The 18700-nt window shown below is 43.8% G+C and overlaps 1 protein-coding gene across 3 annotated transcripts in view; it reads right to left on the bottom strand.

Moving 5' to 3' along the window:
• Positions 1–18700, bottom strand: part of LOC126481080 (uro-adherence factor A) — a 150782-nt gene that overhangs the window by 92750 nt on the left and 39332 nt on the right. For all 3 annotated transcript variants that reach the window (XM_050104568.1, XM_050104567.1, XM_050104570.1), the window contains one exon: positions 3574–5144. In XM_050104568.1, coding sequence (XP_049960525.1) covers positions 3574–5144 — 1571 coding nt within the window. The remainder of the gene's footprint in view (positions 1–3573; positions 5145–18700) is intronic.

The following is an 18700-nucleotide window of genomic DNA, read 5'->3' as shown; positions in this document are numbered from 1 at the left end:
ATTGCTCAAGTGTGCGAGACCCATACCAAATAGGACTAAGAGGGAGTATTAAACTTGTACAGAGAAGGGCAGTGTGAATGGTCACAGGTTGGTTTGATCCATGGGAGAGTGTCACAGAGATATTGAAGAAACTGAACTGTCATACTCTTGAAAAAACATGTAAACTATCCTGAGAAAGTTTATTACCAAAGTTTCAAGAACAGGCTTTAAATGATGCCTCTGGGAATATACTACAATCCCATACATATCACTCACATAGGGATCATGAGGACAAGATTAGAACAATTACTGCATGCACAGGGGCTTACAGTCATTCTTCCCACACTCCATATGTGAATGGGATGGGGAAAAAACCCTAGTAATTGGGATAATGGGATGTACCCAACACCATGCACCTCACGGTGGTTTGCACAGTACAGATGTAGATGTAGGTGAAAGCGATTAAGGTACTGCCTGGATTCTAAGATCCAGACAAGACAGCAATTGATCATCCACTACAAGGTATTCCCAATGAAGCTAGTGAGGGCAACACTGCTTAACTACTTGGGCACATGCAGTCTTTCCCAGGTTTTGAAAGAGAAATTAAAATTGTCTCTTTGCCAAGAGTCAGGAAAGTGACCTGGCGCACAAACGACATTACAATGGCGTGGAGAATATCTTTGCTTCTCTCTGTCAGGTACCATAGCATACTATAATGGATTCTGTCATAACCAAGGCCATGTCATGAGCCACAAACAGTGCAGACTCCAGCTTCCACATGGAAATGGATCAGCTGTATTCTTCATCAGTGGTGGACCACAAGTCTCAATTGCCCCTCTCAGCAGCAACTCTGTGGTGCCAGAAATCTGGATCCTGACTGGTGGTGGTGGTGGTGGTGGTGGTGGTGGTGGTAACTGGGGCAATATGAGCCACCATAGTCATGGCAATATCTCATAGAGTGGTTTGCAGATTTCCATTCCCTGTTACGGCAGCCACTGGGCACCACCCTCCTCTCCCAAAAATCCTCCTGATGACATCCCATACAGCTGTTCTTTTAGTGGAATGGTTTATGGTGATCAGGAACTGTTGCCACAATATCTTCTTGTTCTCCCTAATAATGCAGCAATGTTTCACCCTCACTAGCTGAAGGTTGTGAGGTTCTTCCCAATTGGACAGCACTTGAACTGACATAGAGCCACCTGCCTGGACCTGACTGGAGTGCACCAAGCATTTCTCCACCAATGTACCACTTGCCTTTTCAGCTGGTCTGTAGACTGTGGAAAGGATGCTTCAGCGGTGTGGTGGACCATTTGGATAATATGATCAAGTTATTCCTGGACACTGTCATGTTGTTCAAACACAGCAAGTTGGCTGTAAAGTGTCCAGTCTGCCCTATGAAGCATCCGCTGTGGTAGATGTCCTTTGGGCATCACTTTGTCTGGGCGGTGAATCCAGACTGGGAAGTGGTCACTTGAGTGTAGGTCATCAAAAACTTCCCATTGAGTTGTATGTGCAAGGGCTGTGGAGTCTACTAAGAGATAAATAGCAGTGAATGACCCTGAAAGAGTGCAGAAGTGCATTTTCAACCCCATGTTTGATGGAGATGCACGTGAGGATGAGAGAAGGCTCTCAATCACTCTGCCCCTGGGTGCATGTTGTTGCAGAGCCACAAAGCATATTATCTGCATTCAAATCACAACAACACATGAAGGGGTGGAGGAGCTGAGTAAGGTGATCATGGAGAGTCTCTTAATCGAGCACCGAATATGGGGGCAGATAAAGTAAACATATCATCAACTGATGACGTACATGTACTGGTACAGCAACAGCTTGCAGGCTGGTTGTGAGGGAGAGAATGGAGGATTGGTAGACCTTGTTGATGAAAATAGTCACTCCTCCTTCAGCTCTCTCTCTACTGTGGTCGTCCTTTTTTTTAAGAATGTAACCACATAGCTCAGAGAATTTAAAATGTGTGTCTTAAAGACAGACACACATTGGTCTGCCCTGAGTTAATAGAAGTAGTTCCTCTACACATGTCCTGAAACCATTCAAGTTCCACTGCAGTATAGAAGACATTTTAATGTCGAGGTCATCTTCTGTCTTTCCCCTTGTCTTTCTGCCATGGTGGGGAGACCACAGTAGTGGATGGGGTGGGGAGTGTCACTTGAGGGACTCACTCGTTCCCTCAGTCCCAAATGTCAATGTCCATACTGGCGATAGTATGGTCATGTCAGTCTATCAAACAGGACCATGGCTACATGGTCCAATGGATTTAGAGCAGATCACTTTGACCAGTTAGTCTAAACTATTTAACAACATGATTGAATCTAATTACATGTGAAACTGAACTTTACACTCACAGCTGATTATACTGTAAAACACACACACATACACACACACACACACACACACACACACACACAAACCAATTACGTTTATTATTAATCGTATAAGGGACATTTTACATCTTTTTCACTTCAGCAATCATATGGGTCTATTCACCTGACTACCTAAGCAATTGCCATAGATGTCAGGTGAGGAGCTTGTCATTCCTGTCAAATGTGCAGCCGCAATACATTTCTCACACATTATTTGACCTTTAGCATGGACTGTGGTGCACCCCCATTCCATGCAGTTGTAACACGCCACAGAGTATGAGATGTGTAGTCCTACTTTGACGTCAGTTACTATTGTTGTCACACAATCCGGTAACACTGAAAAGCCATATGTCAATGAAAATGCAGATATTTTTTCCAGAGAACTTTTGTGCATTATGCTATATCTTGCACTTCAGCAATCCCTTTGTTTCCCCACTCCTCCTGAAGATATAAGTATTTATATGCATGAAGTTATTACATGTTACCATGCCTTTATTTTAATTATGGATATGATGAACTTCACAGCAATGGATACTACACCAAGTTGTTTTTATTTCAGAAGTTTAGTAACTTGCTTCACTGAAACTCTTTCTACAAGTAATAACTCAATGTGCAGTCTCTTAATGCTCTCCATGATCTGGAAATAACTGGGCCACTTTATCACAAGTTGGTTCTGCATGTATGCAAGACTTCAGTGGACACCAGTATGAATGCCTATTTGAAGCATGTAGCATGTCTTCACTTCAGTGAGATATAGTGCAGTTTCTCAACTGAGAATCGCAGGAATGCGGGCCACTGGCACACCAAATTTGGCTGAAAGCAGGGTTAAGTGGTGTTCAGTAGCTCATGGGGGGTGTGGTGTTTTAATTACTTAATGTCAGGATCTAATTAGCTTAGCAGAAGTTCACCAATTAATTTAGGCAACTCTGAAGGAGAGTTTAATGGTGGGTAACAGAATGTTACAGTTACAAAAGTTGTTGAAACCACAGAAAACCTAAATCAGGATAATCAGATTAGGATTAGAAGTCTATTCCTCTCTACTATAAGTCTGCCTGACTTGGTAAATCACAAAAATCTTTTCAGTGTTATAATATATTTTTGAGAAGAAATGCAGTATACCTTATAAATCCAGTTTCACTTATAAGTGATGACAAATCAAAAATGTCAGCTGTACACGTCATATACTGTATGAAGACAAAAGTAATTATATACTTACGGCCTGAATTTTCTGCTGTGAATTTCAGTCTTTTGTATTGTTTTTTCATGGTGTGAGGGACTATCACAATCTTCACCTTTGGGAAACTTTATGCATTTGATCTGATGTAGCTTGTTAGATGTATCTGAATCTGTAAAACTGACATTTTCCACACTACCTGTACAATGCTCATTCGGTGAGCTAAGTATAATTTCACATTTTATGGCATTTGATGAAATGTGGGTAGGTTTAATGTCGTCACCAGCAGTGGCTACAGAATGCTGGCCTTGCTTCAAATTTACAATGCAACTACTTTCCTTCACTAAACTAATGAATTCTTGCTTTTCTTTCTTCAGAATCTCTGTTGCAGAGTACAATAAAGATGGCATAAGATCAGGAACTCTTCCTCTTTCATTTGCGTATGGTTGATTATTGTTTATGTGTAGACTGCTTAGCGTGTAGGTCTGACTGTCATCTTCAGCATTCGAAAACTGATTCGTACCTGCTGCTGCAGTCCTGCTATCAGAGGATGGCGCCTCACACTTATATCTGCCTTCTTTTGACATAGCTGTTTCTCCTGACATTGCTTCAATAATTCCATTGTCTGGCACATCAGTAACTGATTCTATCTTTTCTAATTTTATGCCCCCTTCTGTTAACAGATTCATGAATCCTGGCACAGTTTCAACAACTTCACTGTCTAACATATTAGTAACACATTCCAGCTTTTCTAATTTTTTGCACCCTGTTGTTAGTAAATTCCTTGATCCTGGAACTGTTTCAACAGCTTCATTGTCTGGCATCTTACTAAGATGTTCTAACTGTTCTAACTTTAGACCCCCTGCTGTTGGTAAACACATTGACCCTGGCACTGTTTTACCAATTCCATTGTCCGCCACATTAGCAGCAGGTTCCACATGGTTCAGCTTTATGCCTCCTGTTGCTAGTAAATTTGTTGATCCTGGCACTGTTTCAACAACTTTGTTGTCTGAGATATTAGTAACAGGTTCCAGCTTTTCTAATTTTATGCACCTTGTTGTTAGCAAATTCGCTGATACGGGAACGGTTCCAACACCTTCACTGTCTGAACAGTTACAAAAATGTTTTACCTGTTCTAACTTTAGGCCCACAGTTGTTGGTAAATACATTGATTCCGGCACAGTTTTAACAATTTCACTGTCTGGCACATTAGCAGCAGGTTCCACATGTTCCAGCTTTATGCTCCCTGTTGCTGGTAAATTTTTTGATTCATTGTCTGACACATTGGTAATACGTTCCACTTGTTTTAACTTTTCGCCCTCTGTTGTTAGTAAATTTATCGTTTTTTCTGTGCCAAAACACACTTTCTCTGCTTGAAGTAAATCTGATTCCTGTAACTTCTTCAGCTGATTTTTCAGCTGACGTTCATGAAGAATAACAAGTTTCAGTCTTGTTGGCCTCTTCTTTTTTGGTTTTTCTCTCTTTTTCCCCCGACTACGTTGAGGATTTGATGAATCCAATTCATTGCCACCAAGCAATGAATTATCATTCTTCCTCTCCAAAGCAGTCACTTTTTTCCTTGGTTCTACCACAGCATCTTTCGATTTTACCATCTGAAATAATAACATTACAAAATATTGCATTATCATATTATTGTAGAATTTCATAATACTAAAAGTACAGCTTGTAATTCAGAAGCAATATGCCTGAAGGATCAGAATTTATGCGTGTGAAGAATTATATAACAAATTTTGTTTTCAAACAAGGTTTGTTAAAGTTATCAGGATAGTACCTAGGAATGAACTAAATCAAGAAAGCTATTACATTGTTCATTGACAGACACATACAACAAAAGCAGAAAACCTGCTAGCTTTCAGAGTAATCCCTCCTCGAGTTAGAGTTCGCACAGGTCCTCATGTGGATGCACACACATACACACATCATGCGCACATGAGACATGAGAGAGAGAGAGAGAGAGAGAGAGAGAGAGAGAGCGGGGGACGGCAAGAGGCAGGAAGAGAGGACAGACATGGATAGCTAGTGGCTTGGATGGAAGCAGCTGGTTTACTGGCTAGGAATGAGTGAGAGAGAGAGATGGCATGTGCATGGATGAGGCATGTGATACATGGGTGTCAGTGCCAGGGGGGAGCAGTGCAAGATGGAGGTGATGAGGAAAGGTGAACTGGGAGAGGGTGATGGACAGATAAAGGAGAGTTGTTGCGTGAAGGGTGTTGGGACAGTTAGCTAATGGAGACTGAGGCCAGGATGTTCCAAGAACGAAGGAGAAGTTGCAAGGATAACTGCCATCTGTGTAGTTCAAAAAAGCTGGTGGTGGAGGGAAGGACCTAGACGGCCCGGTTCGTGAAACAGCCATTGAAATCCAGCAGGTTGTGCTTATCAGCACATTGTGCTCAAGTTGTGCCACTGGATTGTCTATTATTATTACTATTATTATGTGTTTAAAGGGATTAAACTACTGAGTCATCAGACCTTCCTTATCTTGAGAGAAATGTGTACAAAGGTAAAAAGTGAAAAAAATGGGGACTTGGCTATAAAAGTAAGTCAAAGAGTTTAAAAGGGCATGACAGTAGTTGTAACCTGAGCCACATATTAGCAAGTGGGGTGCACTCAATAAGAACATACGCTATTGTCAGAAGACTACTGCAGCTGCAGTGAGGAGAATCTGCCCCATGCAGAAGGAACTATTGGGTGAGTCTCCTGTGGCCAACACATAGTCAGAACAACACTATGGCATCTTCCAGAGAGGCCTGGAAAGATGTACATCACACCTTAGTGAACCCTTTAATCGCTCTCAACTTGTTTTGGGTCATAGTAGCCTGCCATTCCAATTTTCAAAGCCTAAAAATATTGCGTCGAAGTTGTAATCTTAAGTCAGTGTATCTTTAGCTAGGCAGCCAGTGAGTTCACTTCCTGGAATGCCTATGTGGCTCAGTGTCCAGATGAAAGTCACTGTCTTTCCAGAGCTGTAGTGGTCGACCAGTAGGTCCTGGGTATTGGTGACCAAAAGATTTTTGGGACAGCACAGGGTTATGCGTTTTAAGCAACTCATGGAATCACTAGAGATCATTAGATTTGTCGTTGCCTGGGATTTGATGTACCACATTACCTGAGATATGGCAACCAATTCTGCAGTGTACACACTGCAGGCACTTGGCAGAAAGTGCTTCTCGTGTCTCCCTGCATGTGCAAAGGTGTAACTGACCCTATAGCTGACTTTTGTTCCATCTGTGTAGATGCATACCGAATTAGAATAATCATGGAGGATCGAAAGAAACAGGTGTCAGAGAAGGGCAGGGTCAGCATCCTTCTTGGAGTCTCAAAAGAGGTCCATCCGTAGCACAGGACAGGGCACAGACCATGGGACGAGGGATGGGGGTTGGGGTGGGGTTGTCAAGAGGGAGCTCTACGAACACATACTAACGCTCCCTGCCGCCGTTGGATAAGCAGCTGAGCAGCAAGTCGTATACTCCTAGCTCACTCGTTTGTTACATAGTTTAATTCTTAATTTCTTTACGTGTTTATGGTACTTGCATTGTTTAATTCATAAATTTCGGGCGTATTATAGTATTTGAGAGTGTAGCATCGCGTTTTAGTACCTGAATAGTGTAATTTCGCTTAGTCTCCTTCTGCCGCCGAGCAGTGTCAGCAGTGCGCAAGTAGCAGCATTACTGCATTTACTAGCCAATCTTGTATTTTAATAACCGTTTAAATTTTGTCGATTTGTTTGTGCTCTCTGTAGATTAGTTCAGACGTTCTTTGCAAAACAGTTTTTAGCATGGATAGGGACTGCAACTGCTGTGTTCGGATGCAGGCTGAGTTGGCATCCCTTCGCTCCCAGCTTCAGGCAGTGTTGGCTTCGGTCACACAGCTTGTGGCTGTTGCCAATGGGCATCACTGTGGGGGTCCGGATGGGGGTTTGTCGGGGACGGCCAGCTCGTCCCACGCATCCCCTGATCGGACTACGACTGTGGTTGCCCGGGATACTGCCCGCATTGAGGCTGATCCCTCACCTGTGGTAGAGTGGGAGGTCGTCTCAAGGTGTGGCAGGGGGCGAAAGACATTCCGGAGGGCTGAACGGAAGGCCTCTCCAGTTTGTCTGACGAACCGGTTTCAGGCTCTGTCTCAGGCTGATACTGATCTTCGGCCTGACATGGCTGCTTGTCCTGTTCCAGAGGTTGCCCCTCAGTCTGCAAGATCCGGGCAGTTGCAGAGGGTGGGCTTACTGGTAGTTGGGAGCTCCAACGTCAGGCGTGTAATGGGGCCCCTTAGGGAAATGGCAGCAAGAGAGGGGAAGAAAACCAATGTGCACTCCGTGTGCATACCGGGGGGAGTCATTCCAGATGTGGAAAGGGTCCTTCCGGATGCCATGAAGGGTACAAGGTGCACCCATCTGCAGGTGGTCGCTCATGTCGGCGCCAATGATGTGTGTCGCTATGGATCAGAGGAAATCCTCTCTGGCTTCCGGCGGCTATCTGATTTGGTGAAGACTGCCAGTCTCGCTAGCGGGATGAAAGCAGAGCTCACCATCTGCAGCATCGTCGACAGGACTGACTGCGGACCTTTGGTACAGAGCCGAGTGGAGGGTCTGAATCAGAGGCTGAGACAGTTCTGCGACCGTGTGGGCTGCAGATTCCTCGACTTGCGCCATAGGGTGGTGGGGTTTCGGGTTCCGCTGGATAGGTCAGGAGTCCACTACACGCAACAAGCGGCTACACGGGTAGCAGGGGTTGTGTGGCGTGGGCTGGGCGGTTTTTTAGGTTAGATGGCCTTGGGCAAGTACAGAAAGGGCAACAGCCTCAACGGGTGCGGGGCAAAGTCAGGACATGCAGGGACCAAGCAGCAATCGGTATTGTAATTGTCAACTGTCGAAGCTGCGTTGGTAAAGTACCGGAACTTCAAGCGCTGATAGAAAGCACCGAAGCTGAAATCGTTATAGGTACAGAAAGCTGGCTTAAGCCAGAGATAAATTCTGCCGAAATTTTTACAAAGGTACAGACGGTGTTTAGAAAGGATAGACTGCATGCAACCGGTGGTGGAGTGTTCGTCGCTGTTAGTAGTAGTTTATCCTGTAGTGAAGTAGAAGTGGATAGTTCCTGTGAATTATTATGGGTGGAGGTTACACTAAACAACCGAACTAGGTTAATAATTGGCTCCTTTTACCGACCTCCCGACTCAGCAGCATTAGTGGCAGAACAACTGAGAGAAAATTTGGAATACATTTCACATAAATTTTCTCAGCATGTTATAGTCTTAGGTGGAGATTTCAGTTTACCAGATATAGACTGGGACACTCAGATGTTTAGGACGGGTGGTAGGGACAGACCATCGAGTGACATTATACTGAGTGCACTATCCGAAAATTACCTCGAGCAATTAAACAGAGAACCGACTCGTGGAGATAACATCTTGGACCTACTGATAACAAACAGACCCGAACTTTTCGACTCTGTATGTACAGAACAGGGAATCAGTGATCATAAGGCCGTTGCAGCATCCCTGAATATGGAAGTTAGTAGGAATATAAAAAAAGGGAAGAAGGTTTATCTGTTTAGCAAGAGTAATAGAAGGCAGATTTCAGACTACCTAACAGATCAAAACGAAAATTTCTGTTCCGACACTGACAATGTTGAGTGTTTATGGAAAAAGTTCAAGGCAATCATAAAATGCGTTTTAGACAGGTACGTGCCGAGTAAAACTGTGAGGAACGGGAAAAACCCACCGTGGTACAACAGCAAAGTTAGGAAACTACTGCGAAAGCAAAGAGAGCTTCACTCCAAGTTTAAACGCAGCCAAAACCTCTCAGACAAACAGAAGCTAAACGATGTCAAAGTTAGCGTAAGGAGGGCTATGCGTGAAGCATTCATTGAATTCGAAAGTAAAATTCTATGTACCGACTTGACACAAAATCCTAGGAAGTTCTGGTCTTACGTTAAATCAGTAAGTGGCTCGAAACAGCATATCCAGGCACTCCGGGATGATGATGGCATTGAAACAGAGGATGACACGCGTAAAGCTGAAATACTAAACACCTTTTTCCAAAGCTGTTTCACAGAGGAAGACCGCACTGCAGTTCCTTCTCTAAATCCTCGCACAAACAAAAAAATGGCTGACATCGAAATAAGTGTCCTAGGAATAGAAAAGCAACTGGAATCACTCAATAGAGGAAAGTCCACTGGACCTGATGGGATACCAATTCGATTCTACACAGAGTACGCGAAAGAACTTGCCCCCCTTCTAACAGGCGTGTACCGCAAGTCTCTAGAGGAACGGAGGGTTCCAAATAATTGGAAAAGAGCACAGATAGTCCCAGTCTTCAAGAAGGGTCGTCGAGCAGATGCGCAAAACTATAGACCTATATCTCTGACGTCGATCTCTTGTAGAATTTTAGAACATGTTTTTTGCTCGCGTATCATGTCATTTCTGGAAACCCAGAATCTACTATGTAGGAATCAACATGGATTCCGGAAACAGTGATCGTGTGAGACCCAACTCGCTTTATTTGTTCATGAGACCCAGAAAATATTAGATACAGGCTCCCAGGTAGATGCTATTTTTCTTGACTTCCGGAAGGCGTTCGATACAGTTCCGCACTGTCGCCTGATAAACAAAGTAAGAGCCTACGGAATATCAGACCAGCTGTGTGGCTGGATTGAAGAGTTTTTAGCAAACAGAACACAGCATGTTGATATCAATGGAGAGATGTCTACAGACGTTAAAGTAACCTCTGGCGTGACACAGGGGAGTGTTATGGGACCATTGCTTTTCACAATATATATAAATGACCTAGTAGATAGTGTCATAAGTTCCATGCGGCTTTTCGCGGATGATGCTGTAGTATACAGAGAAGTTGCAGCATTAGAAAATTGTAGCGAAATGCAGGAAGATCTGCAGCGGATAGACACTTGGTGCAGGGAGTGGCAACTGACCCTTAACATAGACAAATGTATTGTATTGCGAATACATAGAAAGATGGATCCTTTATTGTATGATTATATGATAGCGGAACAAACACTGGTAGCAGTTACTTCTGTAAAATATCTGGGAGTATGCGTGCGGAACGATTTGAAGTGGAATGATCATATAAAATTAATTGTTGGTAAGGCGGGTACCAGGTTGAGATTCATTGGGAGAGTGCTTAGAAAATGTAGTCCATCAACAAAGGAGGTGGCTTACAAAACACTCATTCGACCTATACTTGAGTATTGCTCATCAGTGTGGGATCCGTACCAGATCGGTCTGACGGAGCAGATAGAGAAGATCCAAAGAAGAGCGGCGTGTTTCGTCACAGGGTTATTTGGTAACCGTGATAGCGTTACAGAGATGTTTAATAAACTCAAGTGGCAGACTCTGCAAGAGAGGCGCTCTGCATCGCGGTGTAGCTTGCTCGCCAGGTTTCGAGAGGGTGCGTTTCTGGATGAGGTATCGAATATATTGCTTCCCCCTACGCGACTGGAACAGGAAAGGGAGGTAATGACAGTGGCACGTAAAGTGCCCTCCGCCACACACCGTTGGGTGGCTTGCGGAGTATCAATGAAGATGTAGATGTAGAACGGAGGCTGCTGGAGGTCCTTCAGTAGACTATCAAGCTAGATCCCAATTGGTCTACATAGTTTTGGACAACGTGCAAACAGTCTGAACTGCTGCTTTTGAAACAGTGCTGAGTGACATGGGTGGGCAGGCATCTGACCGACTGTGACTGCATAACTTGCGTAAAGTTGTTGTCATCTAACCCGCAGTGGTGGGACACCGGCGTCCGTCAGGCGGCTGTCGACAGAGCTCATATCGAAGGCCCTTGTTGCCAACCATACGCCAGTATAGTGAACAGGGTCAAGCAAGCTCAGTATGGACAGTGTTACAGAACCAAAGGCAACGCATCCATAGTCCAAGCAGGATACAATCAGCACTTTGTAAAATCTCAGAAGAACTGTGTGGTCTGCACCCCATGAGGAGTGATGAAGAAAACAGAGAGCATTCAGCTTCTTCATGAAAGTTGCCTTGAGCTGGCAGACATGTAGCAGCAAAGTTATCTTGTTGTCAAATGAAACACACAGGAATTGAAAAGTTTCAATGACTTCAAGTAACTGGTCACCAAGATAAATTTCTGGGCACGAGTGCACAGTCCAGAGTCAACAAAAATGAATAACTTGTGATTTTATATGAGAAAATTGATAGCTGTGATTCAGGGTCCAGTCATGGACTCTCCAGACAGCCTCCAGAAGTTGGTGCTCAGTGTCCACATACAGTAAAGAGGAGACTGTGGGGCCCACTGCATTTACAATACCATTGATGACAATACTGAACCGTATTATGCTCAGAACCGAACCCTGAAGGACTCCAGTTTCCCATACATATTGGTTGTTGAGAGTCAAACCTACCCAGTTCGAAAATGTCAGAGAGATAGGAAATTCTGGATAAAAATGGGTAAACTGCCCTTGAAGCCCCACTCATACAGCACAGATAGGATGTTATGTCGCCAGGTTATATTGTACGCCTTCTGTAGATCAAAGAACACAGCACTCAGTTGTTGGCAATGCACAAAAGCATTGCGTACTACAGATTCTGAATGAATCAAGTGATGTGACGTGGACCAGAAAGCCTGAAAGCCACTTTGGAATCATGATATATGCCCTCCAACTCTAAGGCATCAACAAAACAGCAGTTGACCATTCATTTGAATAGTATAGATAGCCTATTCATCAGAGAGATTGACTAGTAGTTAGTTAAAATATATGGGTCCTTTCTCAGTTTCAGGATAGGAATAATAATACCTTCCCACAATTGTGAGGAAAATACTCCCTCCCATTAGATGCGCTTAAAAAGACTGAGGACATATTTCATTCTGTTGGCATGAAGATGTGTGAGCATTTGGTTGTGGATTTTGTTGGTTTCAGGGGTGATATCTCTATACTCTTCCGAAGTGTTGCAAGGCTCTCATTCACTAAATGGGACATTATATGACAGACAGCTGTGTGCATGAAAAGATAGTGGGCGGCGCTCAATAAGGTGTTTCTGGGTCAGAAAATGAGCATGGTAATTACTGCAAGTGGACACTTCAGTGAAGTGTGCCATAAAACATTTGGCAAGTACCACAGGATCAATGCAGGTGTTGTCACTGACAAGGATGCCAGGAACTGGGGAGGGTGATGGATGGCCATAAATGCGGTTGAGTTTAGTCCATACTTGAAACAATGGGGTATTGAATCACACAGTTGAGACATTTTGCTCCCAACATTCCTGCTTCCTCTTCTTTATTAAAAACTGAGCTTCTCCCAAAGTCTCTTGAATGCCATTAAATTATCCATAGGGGGATGGTGCTTGTGCCGTTGATGAGCTCTGCAGCATTCCTAACAGCTATGACTATATGTTCAGAATACCATGGCACCAGAGGTCATCAGAATGAGCTGAAGGAGTAGCATATCATCACTGCTGCAGCATGAATAATAGTACCAATAGTATCCTGTACCAATGTGTCGATACCTGTCACTCGACTGGCTGAAATAGTAACTGTAGAGGAGAAAGCCTGCCAATCAGCTTTGCAAAGTGACCAACATGGAGCATGTTCCAGATGTCAGTGAGTGGAGAGGGAGAGAACAAGTGGAAAATAGTTGCTGTCACAGAGATCAACATGGATGCATCACTAAATCAGGGGGATGCAAACAGTGAGATCAATAACTGAAAACATTCCACGGGCTACTCTGAAATGGGCTCTAGCTCCAGTGTTGAATATGCAGATGACCATTTCTGAAAAGAAGTGTTCCAGTACTCGGCCTCTCTGAGAAATAGTGTCACCGCCCCACAGTGGATTATGAACACTGAAGTCCCCCCAATAAGAGGAAGGGGGCAGGGAGCTGTGCCACTAACTTGAACACCTCGTGATCATGGAAAGGTCTGTCTGGGGGTAGACAAACATTACATATTGTCATCTAAACTGATAGGTAGACTCTAGTGGCCAGGCCTCCAATGCAGTGGTAAGGGGCACCTACTCACTGAAAATAACAGACCACACCAGATGTTTCCTTGACATTAATGCAATTGGTGCAGTAGGACTTGTAGTTTTTCCGAGCAGGGAGGTGTGTTACCAGAAATTATTTCCTGAAGCACTACGCCAATTATGAAGTAAGTAGCCACTGAATGAAAGAGTTTGGCCAAATGGCAACAACAACCATTACAGTGCCGTTGAAGGTCTGTTGGAGTCAGGTCTGAGAAAGTGGCGAATGGGAAAGATGGGTGCGATTACTTCATTACCAGGTTATAGTCCACCTGAATGTGTTGTCCGTGTGCATAGGCTCGACTGCTGTAGGGCTGGGGAATGAAACATCTGAAGCCTCAGAAAGCAGTTTATCTTTCTACTTATCCTTCTCAAACATCAATTTCTGTGAAGATTTCCCCATTTTATCTTCCAGGAGCAAAGAGGACCGTACTTTTCTTGCTGGCTGCTGGCCCTTGTCCTAAGGCCAGAGGATGACTAGGCATCTCTGGCCGCACCAATGGTGTGGGAACTGCCAGTACTATAGGTGCAGGGGATGAGGGAGCTCACTCTCAACTGTAGGGCAGGCCCTGGAATATGACCAGGGCAAGAAGGTGTCGTGTGAGTCCTTGTCATTGCATAGGGTGTGGACTGTGACATGACAGTTGCAAAATTGGAGACCATCTTAGTTGGATGAAGTCTTTCAAACTTTTTCCTTGCAGCTAGATAAGTCAGGCAGTCAAGTGTTTTATACTCTTGAATTCTTCTCGCTCTTGAACACTTAGCATTGCAGTGAACAAGGAGAGTGTGGTTCCAAACAGTTGACACACTAACGGGGTTAGTCACAAGGGCTGCCCTCATGGGATGCCTGTTGGCACACCTTACAGATAGCATCATTAGGATGGTGGGAGGACATGTGTCCGAACCTCTAGTACTTAAAACATCTGATCAGAGTAGGAAAATAAGGCCTGACACAATGCCTATAAACCATGACCTTAATTCTCTGAGCTAAAATAATGCCACTGAAGGCTAGGATAAAAGCTCCAGTGTCCATTCTATTATCCTTGGGTCCCTTCTAGATGCAGCAAACAAAATGGACTCCATGCTGCACTAGATTAGTACACAGCTCTTCATCAGTTCGTAGTGTTAGGTTCCAATGGAAGATAACAACTGGAATTCTACTGAGCCTGTTATGAGGAGACATAGTGACTGGTATTTCTCCTAACTTGACACCAGCCTGAAGTGGCCATGATTGGTTAGCGTGCAATGTTTTGATCAGCAAAGATCCATTTCTTATCTTCTCTAGTGGCTCAACCTCCCCAAACCGATCTTCAATATTTTCAATGAAAAGCATTGGTCTCATTGTAGTGAAAGAGCTGCCATTAGTGCGGGAACAAACAAAGAAATTGACAAACTGCCCACTTCCATTTCTCATTGTCTGGCTCTCATCTTGAGGAACAGTCAATGACAGAAATGGCGTTGGACTGTAAACTTCCGCATTAAAATCATTGTTCTGGATTGAAGGATGGCCATGCTGGCATGGCCTCCATGAAGTTTGATCTATTTCACTGCGAATCATCCAGCACGATGACACTCATTCCTATCGGAGACTCCCCATGGGCACCACCCCGCCAAGGCAAAAGCCACCTGGCACAGTAGCCGTACCCCAAAGTGAACAGGCACCTTGGCTGACACAGGGAGGTTACAGCTCAGGAATGAAGCAGTGTGATCCCTACACTGTCAGGGGGCTACAACCGAGAATGTAAATGACAACCCCATCATGATGGACTGGCTACCATGCTGGATTTTGGGTGCAGAGGTAGATCCACTTGATAGGTAAGTGCAAAAGATAACAGCACACAGTGGAGAGTTAATACATCACACTTTGGTAAAAGTTGGAAAGTGGAGGTCAAATCCAAAACTGGAACCAAAATTTAAAAAGCCAAAAAAGGTGAGGAGAAAAGGTGTTAAAAAAGTGAAAAACCTTCAAAGGTCTGAAGAACAGTCACAAGATCAAGATAAAAATATTGTCCCAATAAAAAAAGGACTCCTATCAGTCACCTCTTACAACAGACAAGGAAGGGTTGCAAGTCTATTCTAGCCTCCGACACCACAGGGAGAGTGGTCTATTATGTTCTTGACCACCTGCAGTGGCTATTCATTCTGGTGGACAGCTAGTTGGTTGCCATACTGACATAAAAAGCTGTGCAGTGATTTTTGCCAAAAGACAGCACATAAATACATTTGAAGAAAGGATAACGGAAACCAGAGTCTTATATATCCAATAAAAGAGGAGGTTCAAGAAAATAGGAATTTCAAAGAATTGTGTGGAAAAGTCACTCACAATCCCTTACAAGTTAAACACTGCCGAATGACAGAGTGAAATCAGTAAAAAAACATGGATGAAAGACATAAAAGTTCATAATTTGAAAATGATTGAGAGATTAGTTAATAAGTCATAAATAATTCTAAGGGAAAAAGAAAATGGTGATGCATCACAAAGGAATTATCTGAATGAGGTGGAACTTGGTAGATGTGATGTATGTGTACAGACAAATAAAAGATTACTATTTTAGAATAAATGGATGATTTATTCAAGAGAGAGAGCTTCACAAATTGAGGAAGTCAATGACATGTTGGTCAATCTCTGGTCTATACGCAAGCAGTTATTCAGCTTGGCATTGATAGAGTTGTTGAATGTCCTCCTGAGGGATATCCTGCCAAATTCTGTACAACTGGTGGGTTAGATCGTAAGAATCCTAAGATGGCCGGAGGGCCCTGCCCGTAATGCTCCAAAAGTTCTTAAGTGGTGGGATATCTGGTGAATTTGCTGGCCAAGGTAGGGTTTGGCAAGCACAAAGACGAGCAGTACACATTCTCACTGTGTGCAACGGGCATTATTTTGCTGAAATGTAAACCCAGGATGGTTTGCCATAAAGGAAAACAACACGGGGTGTTGAGTATAGTCGACATACCACTGCACTGTAAGGATGCCACAGATGACAACCGAAGGGGTCCTGCTATGAAAAGAAATAGCACCCCAGAACATCACTCATGGTTGTTGGGCTGTACGGTGGGCGACAGTCACTTTGGTATGCCTTTGGGCACCAGGTCATCTTCAGACGTGTCTTTGGCCTGGAATCTCATTGACTGGAATAGAATTGTCTTCAATAGTGATGAGTCCCACTTCAAATTGAGCCCTGATATTCAGCAAAGATGTGTCTGGAGATGCCACAGACAGCAAAGGGATACCAACCTGACTGTCAGCCATCATACAACGTGAGTGATGGTCTGGGTGCCATTTCTTTTCATAGCAGGACCCTTTTGGTTGTCATCCTCAAAATACAGTACAGTGGATGTCAATGATATTCAATGCCTCGTTTTGTTGCTCTTCACGGCAAGGCATCCTGGGCTTACATTTCAGTAAATAATGTCTGCCCATACATGGTGAGAGTTTCTACTATTTGTCTTCATGCTTGCCAAATCCTACCTTGATCCACAACATCGTTAGGTCTCTCCCCAATAGAGAATGTTTGGAGAATTATGGGAGAGACACAGGAAAAATAGACAAATAATTATGACTTGTGGAGAGAGAATGTCACAAACACTTTTGGAACTGGAACTGGAACAGTGAAGATTTCCAAAGATAAGCAACATAATTTAATTTTGTTGATTGATAACAAATTGATTTAGCATCATGGAAAATCATATAGAATGCAGTCGGTGGTCCGTGAATATTTATTACCATTAATGCTAGGATGGTGAGAAGCAACATATGTCATATTATATGGACAGGATACAATAGAAAGAGCAGAATATGAAATTACCAGCAGTACTGGGTTAATTAAATCAGGACATGAGCATTACAAAGACACACAACAAACTGCAACATAAAACACTAGAGCTGCAGCACTGTATAACAGAACAGGATACTTCTCAAATATTAAAGATCTGAAACTTCCTGGCAGATTAAAACTGTGTGCCAGACTGAGACTCGAACTCGGGACCTTTGCCTTTCACGGGCACGTGCTCTACCATCTGAGCTACCCAAGCTCCACTCACGCCCCGTCCTCACAGCTTTACTTCTGCCAGTATCTCGTCTCCTACCTTCCAAACTTTACAGAAGCTCACCTGTGAACCTTGTAGAACTAGCACTCCTAGAAGAAAGGATATTGCAGAGACATGGCTTAGCCACAGCCTGGGGGATGTTGCCAGAAGGAGATTTTCACTCTGCAGCAGAGTGTGCGCTGATATGAAACTTTCTGGCAGATTAAAACTGTGTGCCGGACCGAGACTCGAACTCAGGACCTTTGCCTTTTGCAGGCAAGTGCTCTACCATCTGAACTACGCAACCTCGACTCACGCCCTGTCCTCACAGCTTTACTTCTGCCAGTATCTCATCTCCTGCCTTCCAAACTTTACAGAAGCTAACCTGCGAACCTTGCATAACTAGCACTCCTGAAAGAAAGGATATTGCGGAACATGGGTTAGCCACAGCCTGGTGGATGTTTCCAGAATGAGATTTTCACTCTACAGCGGAGTGTGCGCTGATATGAAACTTCCTGGCAGATTCATATCAGCGCACACTCTGCTGCAGAGTGAAAATCTCATTCTGAAAACATCCCCCAGGCTGTGGCTAAGCCACGTCTCTGCAATATCCTTTCTTTCAGGAGTGCTAGTTCTGTAAGGTTCGCAGGTGAGCTTCTGTAAAGTTTGGAAGGTAGGAGTTGAGATACTGGCAGAAGTAAAGCTGCGAGGACAGGGCGTGAGTCGAGCCTGGGTAGCTCAGATGGTAGAGCACTTGCCCACGAAAGGTAAAGGTCCCGAATTCGAATCTCGGTCCAGCAAACAGTTTTAATCTGCCAGGAAGTTTCATATCAGCGCACACTCCGCTGCAGAGCGAAAATCTCATTCTATTAAAGATCTGTTTTCAAGAACAAGCCTAACAAAACACATCGCACATTCTTCTTTGCCTCTCCCCACTTTTATACCGGTTTCTCAAGAATCACAATGTTAACATCAAAATAAGTAGTGTACTTATAAAGGTATACAAGCAAATTATTAAATCTGTGAGAGATTAGTGAATAGAACTGGACTGAAGGCAAACAACATTGTTATCAAGTGCCCTCTGCTGATGTAGAACAACTTCAGTTACGTCACATAGTTCTCGGCGGGAAGCAT

The sequence above is a fragment of the Schistocerca serialis genome, chromosome 5 (genome assembly GCF_023864345.2).
Source record: "Schistocerca serialis cubense isolate TAMUIC-IGC-003099 chromosome 5, iqSchSeri2.2, whole genome shotgun sequence".
NCBI classification, from domain to species: Eukaryota; Metazoa; Arthropoda; class Insecta; order Orthoptera; family Acrididae; genus Schistocerca; species Schistocerca serialis.
The sequence above is the reverse complement of the archived record's forward strand: the minus strand, read 5'-3'. Positions and strand labels throughout refer to the sequence as shown.